Raw genomic sequence first — 8,266 nt, 5'->3', positions numbered from 1 at the left:
AACCCGCGCCGGCGGGCGGCCGCAGTTCGGCGGCCTCCCCAGCCTCGCGCGCTGCAGCCGCAAAGCTGACCAGGGTTTTCCGGCTCCCAGGGAGGTCCTGCCCCTTTCCGCCGACGGCCTCTGTAGCCCTGGGGGCGGGGCCTCACACGGGGCGGGACCCGTCCGGGGCGGGGCCTGTCTGGGGGCGGGGCCTGCCTGGCTGCGGCACTTCGGCCTTCTTGCACTTCCCGCGGTCGCTGCTCCTTGAGGTTCCTCGCCCTTTGGTTACTGTGACCAAAGGGGAAAGACGCCCCCCTCCAGGCCGCAGGGCATGCTCTGACGCAGCAGCAACCCCTGGAGACCGCAATCACGGCCCTCCGCCCACCCCTTCACCACCCACCACTTAATCCCAAAGTGGGGGAGTGAAGCGGACATCCAGCTGGCACTGATTTTTACCACCCACAGTTTCTTGGACCTGTAGGCGTTCATGGCCGGGTGCATTCGCCCAAAGAAAGTTGCAGTCTGCGGGAACCTAGGTCTGTCCTCTGCGCAGGCGGGCTGATGTCCCCTATTCACAGCCCCACGTTTTGTCCCCAGCTTTTATGAAGCGTGAGCACCCTCCTCTGACCCTAACTGGACGCGCTCTCCCTCAGAGTCCCAACATTATCTGACTAGGCCTAGTCAAGTGGTGTCTTCTATTTTGTATATGCCCAGTCACCCGACAGAAGGTGCTTCAGGGACAAGACTAGTGTTGCGTACACCTTTGCGCAACACTGCAGGTGTGAGAGATAATCTATTCAAAATGTCCGGAACGCTCCAATCAACACCCCCCCCCACTGCCCCACTATTTGTAAAACACCCCCCCAAAGCCCAGAAGAAATACTCCCAGAATATTTCCGCAGTCTCCACAAGGCCCCCTACCTCCTCTTTGTCGGATCCTTTGATCTGGTCTCTGCACACCTCTTTTCCCCCAGTTTCTCCTTCTCTTTGGTCTGCCATTTCTTTAGACATCTTCCTGACGACGTGCCTCCACTGCCCACTGGAGTCACTTGTGGCTAGACCGGGAAGTGGTCTAGAGAATGATACCTGTAGCGCATCACATTTTCTTGGATATGGGAAATGGAGGGTCCCTGGGAGAGAAATGAAGATTCAGGTGCTAAGTGCTGTGTCAGGGTAGAGGGAGGAGAGGAGGAGGGGGGCCAGTGCCCAGCTGATGTCAGATTTTCAAATGAGCAGGGTCTCAGGCAGGGAGTACAGACGCCACTGCAGGGGCTGTCATAGGCCCAGACCACCCCATTTGAGGGGGGAGTCTGCCTCGGCCTCAACGCCTTTGGGAGGGCTCTAGCCCAGACTCCGGATGCCTGCAGTGGGGGAGGGTAGGCAGTGAGACAGTAGCAGTGGGGGTGTGCGCAGGGGATGCAGGCAGCAGCTAGGCTCCCCCACTGGCCAGGCAGTTGGTATGCTCCAGGATCCGAGCAGCTCCTTCTAGCATCCTTCATCCTTCAGGTACCAGCCATCCAGGCAGTTCTTGAGCTGCAGAAACTGAGACTAACCTTAGAAGGACCTCTGGCCTGACCCTCCCCAGTAGTCTTGTCTGTATAAGCTGCTTCTGCACCTGATACTTTCAGCGGCCACTCCCCGCAGGGTGGGGCACCCATCCCAAGAAGGTTTTGGTGCCCCCAACTGATTCTACACCCTAGGGCTGTTGCCATTGTCTTTCGCTCCAGGTAAGTACAGAGAAGCCTGTTTTGCTCCTGTTGGGGCTGAAGGGGGCAGATGCGGGTGATGCGCCCTCATCATCAGGGTGGGGCTCCTTTTGGTTGAGGGTTTTTTCACACCTGAGACTACACATGGCTTAAAGAGCTTAAATGATTTGTATAATACTTAATGACCTATAACTCGGACCATATGGGAATCTGGGGAGCTTCTCATCGTACCCTCTCCATTTTTTTCCCACTAAGGTGGACAGGGATGAGACAGGCCACTCGAGGAGGGTGTGGATGAAAGGGGAACAAAATATTGGGGCAGGACCCCAAGGCTGGTGAGGAGTGAACATGGGTGGGGAGGCCCTTCAGCTAAGACTGCTCTGAGCCGTCCTTTTTCTTCCAGGATGAAAGGGGAAACCCCTGTGAACAGCACTATGAGTATTGGGCAAGCGCGCAAGATGGTGGAACAGCTTAAGATTGAAGCCAGCTTGTGCCGGATAAAGGTGGGTGGGACCCTGGCTCCCCTTAGCTGGCCAGCTCGGATGGAATGAGAGGCTTTCTTTTTTTTTTTTTTTTTAACCACCTGAGATCGGGGGAGGAGTTTGGGGCTCTGCCAGAGCTTCCCCAGATCTCTGTGGGGGGATGAGGTACAAGATGGTCTCAGGAAACCCTAGAGATGCCAAAGGAAGGCCGCCTTGGGGAGGGAGGCTGCAGGCCCTTCCCGGGATCCTGGCGAGCGACCCCTCTCCTGGCTGCGCCGCAGGTGTCCAAGGCAGCAGCAGACCTGATGAGTTACTGTGACGCCCACGCCTGTGAGGATCCCCTCATCACCCCGGTGCCCACTTCGGAAAACCCCTTTCGGGAGAAGAAATTCTTCTGTGCCCTCCTCTGAGCTGCCCTGTCCCTCCGACCACTGCTCAGTCACGTCCCCTCTCCGCGGCCCTTCCTTAGGTCAGTAACTGCCGCGAGCCCCAGGCTGCCCCTGCAGCCCTCTCCTGGCCCCTGCCCACCCCGCGAGGTGATCCAAGCACAAAGCCCTCCCTCCTCCACCTGCCGTCCCCTTTCCTCACCCTCTGGGCGGAGCCCCAGCCCGGGCGCCCTGCGCTCCACCCACACGCGGGCCCGGGCGCACTGCGGCGTCTCGCCCGCTCCCCTCTGACCCGCTGGGACCGTGGAGACAGGGAGGGGCGGGTGCTTGCTCTCTTTCTCCCCTGGAGCCACTGGAAGGGTAAAGCCATGTGAAGAATAAAGTCATCGGAGCCTCAGAGGGCGGCTCCTGTGTTAGCGTTCTTGGGGGTGAGGGTCGTCAGTGCGCTTGCCATACCCAGGGCACAGGGCCCGTCACGGGAGACATTGGCAAAGATCGCCGGTCGGCGGGACCGGGGGATGGCGGGCGCGACAGCGTCTCCAGTGGAAGAGCTAAGCTACGACACACACTCGGAGGCAGCGGAGAGCATTCACACTCACGCGCTTCCGGGCATGCACACACGTGTGCCCAGGTGTTTCTCAAGTCACCAGGTCTCGACTCGAACCTTGCGGTCAGCCACGTGGCCGCGGCGCGGCGAAGCGTGGCCCGTCACCGCGAAGGGGCGGTCTCGTGCCTAAGATGGCTGCGCGCACAGCCGCTCTCCTCCCAAGATGGCCGCTACCACGCTGGGCGCCGACATGGTGGTTTCCGCGCCAGGGCGTCTCACCGTACAGGGTTTCTCTTAAAATGGCGGCCCCCAAACCCCCGGCGTTCCCAACATGGTCCTTTCTGTGATCGTCTGGTCCCAAAATGGCTGCCCTCCTCCAAGCAGTTGCCCACGCCCCCCCACCTCGGAGTCTGGCATCCGAGTGGCTCCTGATGCCGCCGAAGGCTCGCGGGCAGCTCTAACGAGGGAACACGGGACAAGGGGAGCCCCAGCAGCACAGTGCTCCGGGCGCTGGCCTAGTGGGCCTTGCGAGGGAACCTAGGTTTCCATATCCTGCCGAGCAGAGGTTCCCTTTGGAGCGGAAATACAGGGGAGGGGGCACCCACACCTCACCGCGGCGCGCTGATCCTTGCTCGCTTCCTGGTCTCCCCGGAACAGGACAAGCTGAAATTGGGTATCTGGGTATCCAACTGGGCCTTGCTTTGCTTTTATTTCCCCCCTCAAATATAGTCACACCCGCCTGAAAACTCCGCGCCCCTCGGGTGCCTTACCACCAGCTACAGGTCCAGCCTACTGCCTGGCCCGACTAAACCTAAGGTTTGACGTTTCAGCTGCCCTGACTCAAACTTGAGGGTTCTGGAGGCCCAGAATGCTTCCTAGAAGCCTTTTCCTTCCAAGGGTGAAGATAGTGGAAGTGGACCGGGGCCAAGGGCAAAGGAGGTAACAGTCCCAGCATGTGTGCTTCTTACGGTCTTGGAAATGGAGGTCATAGGCGAGCTCGGTCTGTGCTTTCACATACTTAGGGGAGGTTGCTTTTTTTTTTTTTTGGGGGGGAGAGATTTTCACTATAGGGCGCGTGCGCTCGCCAGACAGACAGAGAGAGACATTAGAGACAGAAAGCGAGAAATCACCCCCAGGGTGGATGGTCACGCCGCAATCCCTTCTCCTCCATTCTCCTCTCGGGATCTTGGGCACACACGCACACGCGCCCGGCGTGAGTTTTAAGTCACCTGGTCCAGGACGCGAATGGCGGTCGACTACGTGGGAGTCCAGCGACATAGCCATTACGCTAACTGCTGGTTCCCAGGAAAGGTTGCTTTGCAACACTATGAGGGTGAACTTTATTATTTTTTTAAAGAATTATTTAATTCCATTTATTCATTCATTTAATTTGGCCAGAGAGGGAAAGTGAGAAAGCAAGCCACCAGGTCCAGGACTGAAACCAAGATCAGCCACGTGGGAGTGTCCAGCGCCTTGGTCACCAGGCCATTTACTGGTCCCCAAGGGTGAACTTTATTAAGGCAACCCATCACCCTCAGCTTCCCCACCCTTCACACAGGAAGACAAGGGGAGAGAGCAACGTAAAAGGCGCTCTATCAGAAACTGAACTTAGTCCAAGGATGTTTTTATGGCTCCCGAGGTACCCAATAAACTTGACATCTTCAAAAATACCTTTTTACTATTGATGGAATTCTTCAGTCCTAATTCCCTTATCTTAGAGATGAAGAAACAAGTAACCTGGTTGTCCTGCAGTGGAGGACCTACCCATTCTGTTCAGAAGCCTGTTCCTTCCTGATACTCATGAAAACTTCAAAATAGACAGGTCTGTTTTATTCCCACATTCTGACCAAGTCTGGCACATAGCAGGCACTAAGATACCTAATGAGTGGATTGTACTGTACATGCTTAAATGGCAGGTAGGGTGTAGTAGGGACTTGGAACCTTTCCTTCCCCTACTGCATGAATTAAAACCAAAGCCACAGACCAGCAGGTGGCGTGATTAAGGGCACTGGATTCCCAGATGGCCGACTGTGGTTCCAGTTTCAGACCTGGCAGCTTGCTTTCTCACTTTCTCCTCGCACATGCTCTCTCTGTTCCTCTCTGGTCAAATAAAAATAAATAAATAAATAAATAAATAAAAATAAAAACAACCAAAGCCACATATTGAAAGAGCATCTTTAGGACCAGCAGGTGGTGTGGTTAAAGCACTGGACACTCCCACGTAACCGACCACATTTTGAGTCCCAGACCTGGTGGCTTTCTTTCTTTCTTTCCTTCTGTGTGTCTTTCTCTGGTCAAATTAAATGAATGAACAAAATTAATTAAATCTTAATGTCAGCTAACACTTGGTGAAAGCCATCAGTGCTGGATAAATGTAACCTCGAAATTTAAAACCTTGGGCCAGCGCATAGCATAGCAGATCATGGTTTGAGCCTCAGACCCAGTGGCTTGAAACATGCTGGGCACGTATGTGTGCTCAAGATCCCAGGAGGAGAATGAAGAAGGGATTGTAGCATGGCCATCCTCCCCTATGGGGGGTAGAGGGTAAGGATTTCTCACTTTTCCTCTCACTGTCTCTGTCTCCCTTCAGCGAGTGCATATATCCTAAGGCAAAAATCTCAGCAACAAAAAATTTTAAAGTCTCTCTGCTCAATTTCTCTGCACTCAGTTTTCACACCCATCATATTAGATGTGAATGGCTACAGCCGTAGTTGGGAGGAAAGAGAGCTTAGTAGTTACTCTCTAGTAACTAGGCATAATTTGTAAATAACCATTTAAAAATGATTAGTTTTGGGACCAGAAGATGGTGTGGTGGTTAACGTACTCGATTTCCACATGGCCAACCACCTGAGTGGTTCAAGTCCCAGACCTGGCGGCTTCAAAATCATACCAGAATCATGTGTGTGAATACGTAAATCCCAAAAGGAGAATGGAGAAGGGCTTGTGACATGGCCACCCATCCTCCTGGAGGATGATTTCTCTTTCCTTTTCTTCTCTCTTTCTGGTGAACACATGCACCCTATCCAAAAGATTAATTTTTTTAAAAAAATGTTGCCAGACAGCAAGTGTGCTAAAAAGAGTAGGGGGTAAGAAAGCACCCCCAGAGGGCATAGCCACATAGCAATCCCTCCCTTCTCCTCCACATCTTCCTTCGGGATTTTGACCACACACACATACCCCAAGTGTTTATCAAACTGCCAAGTCTGCAACTTGAACTGCAGCCAGCCACATGGTAGATCTAACTGCCCCCTCCACCATGCTACAGTCTGGCCTGATTAGTTCTAATACCAACTTTAAATTCCTAGAGAATAGGCAGCCACTAAGATTAACAACAGCCTTGTAGGGTACAAAGCTGGGCTTCTGAGATATCTGTCATGTAGAGAGAGGAGTTAAGAGGGGTATCTACTTCAGCACTATTTGACACTGGATGTCATGAGGTTATGACATGTTGGTCTTCTTTGACCATTTATTAGTAAGGATAGTGCTAATAATACGATAGTGCTTTTAATTCTTAAATTCACCAGAAAATAACCCCCTTCATACATGTGTTGAATGAGTGGCATTTCTTCCTAAGTGGTATTTACTTGTGAATAAACTTATTTGGCCCCATGTGAAACTATACATTTAACTCAAGCATCTAGCTAGTTTTAGTAGAGGCCAAATCTATAGCAGTCATGAGTTATCATTTATTTCCTTCTGCTCCAATGGCCAAGCTCTTAATACTAGTAAGCACTATGTAGACAGTAACCTCCTGCCCCCCAAGTGAAGGCTGGCCGGCTCCCAACTGAGGGCATGGTAGAACAGGAAGGGAACAGCAGCCATGCAAGAGGAAAGCCATCCTTGATTCGACCCAGGGCAATCTGAGAAAGCAGCATTCAGAAATAAATAAATAAACACCCCAATGACACGTTCTGCCCCAGTCAGTGCAGCCACAGGAGAAAGGATGAATTCAATCCAAATGGTTATTTATTCTAAAACTGGAAGCTACTGTGCCTACATTTTTGCCAGAATGTTGTAATGAGAACAGGGGAGGAAAAAGTTACAGATGTAAACAATGACACAGTTACATTTTTTTTTTTAAATGGTAAAACCCTTTTTTACTGGCCACTTCCAAGAATGCTTTACAGGTTGTGCAAAAACATTTACAGGCTCCATGTGGTGTTTTTCTCACAAGCTTTTCCATCTACAAACAACTACAACAGACGTCTGATAAAACACTAAACAAGTCTTCTAAGGAAAACAAGGCTAGGGAGCCATCCTGTTACCATAATCCACATTTTCCCCTCTTAACATTATTTTTCATAATAAAGAGACAGACAGAAACAAAACCCAGACATCTACTGTTGTTGCTAGTGATCTCTTGGACTGAATCAACATGAATGTGGCAGTGTCACTCTCCACCCACCTAGGAAACATTTTTTAAAAGATGATTTTCTAGGGTCAAAAATCAACAGCAAGTACCCCCCTCCCAGCCCTCCCCACCCAAGAACCCAAAGTGGCCTAAGCTTTGTTCCCTCACCCTCAGGGCCCTAGCATTCCCAATGGTGGGCACCATAGAAGATGCTATTCACCGAAGAGCTAAACATCTGAAAAGAGGCACAGAGGGGCACGGCCTCTGCTTCAGGGAACTGAACTTTCTATTGTAATCTTGTCCTAAGGGAGTTTCTTTGGGCACCAGTTTTTTACCTTCTTGCTGTGACACTATGAACAAAGCTCTCTGAAACTTCCTTAAGGATGATGATAATGAGAAGTTAGTGGGTTACGGAAGGAAAAGTTCATGCAATCACTTCACCCACTGCCACACACAAAATCATCTGATGGCACCAGGAGGTTGCAGGTGCCGAGAGAAAGGACATCATTATGAGCAAACAAACTTATCTCCTACCAGCCCCCTGTTCCAGCCTCAGGGTCAGAGGCACGCAGAAGGGTGTGCCCAGTAGTCAGGGACCATCAGAGGGCCAGGAGAATGGCTGCATGACGTTAACGGTGGGAGAGGGAGAGAAAGATCAAGTCTCAGTACAACATAGCTAACAGAGAACTGCCCAGGTGAGGAAATGGGAGTGAAGTATTTTCCAGTAGCACAACCCAAGGTTCTCTTCATTGGGAAGTGCTGCGATACGTGGTGTTGGCCGAGTAAGCTCTGGGCTGGCACAATGCTCAGCAGGA

General features: G+C 52.0%; 2 protein-coding genes across 7 annotated transcripts in view; one reads left to right on the top strand and one right to left on the bottom strand.

Moving 5' to 3' along the window:
* The window catches only part of BSCL2 (BSCL2 lipid droplet biogenesis associated, seipin), a 15,211-nt gene extending 11,593 nt beyond the window's left edge, over positions 1-3,618 (bottom strand). For 3 of the 6 annotated variants that reach the window (XM_027774973.1, XM_027774974.1, XM_006156572.3), the window contains exons 1-2: positions 2,897-3,150; positions 901-1,109 (exon numbers count right to left, since the gene is read on the bottom strand). In XM_027774973.1, the coding sequence (XP_027630774.1) occupies positions 901-990 (90 nt within the window). In that variant the 5' untranslated portion in view covers positions 991-1,109; positions 2,897-3,150. Of the gene's footprint in view, positions 1-39; positions 119-900; positions 1,110-2,896; positions 3,151-3,379; positions 3,442-3,502 lie in introns of those variants that run through there. The other 3 variants (XM_006156569.3, XM_006156570.3, XM_006156574.3) reach the window with 3 other exon arrangements.
* GNG3 (G protein subunit gamma 3) lies at positions 1,023-2,950 on the top strand. The gene is made up of 3 exons (XM_006156575.3): positions 1,023-1,706; positions 2,089-2,188; positions 2,449-2,950. The coding sequence occupies exons 2-3, from the start codon at positions 2,090-2,092 to the stop codon at positions 2,575-2,577; spliced, it is 228 nt and encodes a 75-aa protein (XP_006156637.1). The 5' UTR covers positions 1,023-1,706; position 2,089; the 3' UTR covers positions 2,578-2,950.
* Positions 3,619-8,266: the final 4,648 nt, after the last annotated feature.

The sequence above is a fragment of the Tupaia chinensis genome, unplaced genomic scaffold (assembly GCF_000334495.1).
Source record: "Tupaia chinensis unplaced genomic scaffold, TupChi_1.0 Scaffold000502_1, whole genome shotgun sequence".
Lineage (NCBI taxonomy): Eukaryota > Metazoa > Chordata > Mammalia > Scandentia > Tupaiidae > Tupaia > Tupaia belangeri.
Note: the sequence above shows the minus strand (reverse complement) of the source record. Positions and strands in the feature narration are given on the sequence as shown.

Excerpts from the sequence above, each read along its gene's own strand:
- GNG3 (XM_006156575.3), top strand. The coding sequence starts at position 2,090 with ATGAAAGGGGAAACCCCTGTGAACAGCACTATGAGTATTGGGCAAGCG. Across the intron at positions 2,189-2,448 it reads CCAGCTTGTGCCGGATAAAG|GTGTCCAAGGCAGCAGCAGA; the intron begins GTGGGTGGGACC and ends GCTGCGCCGCAG.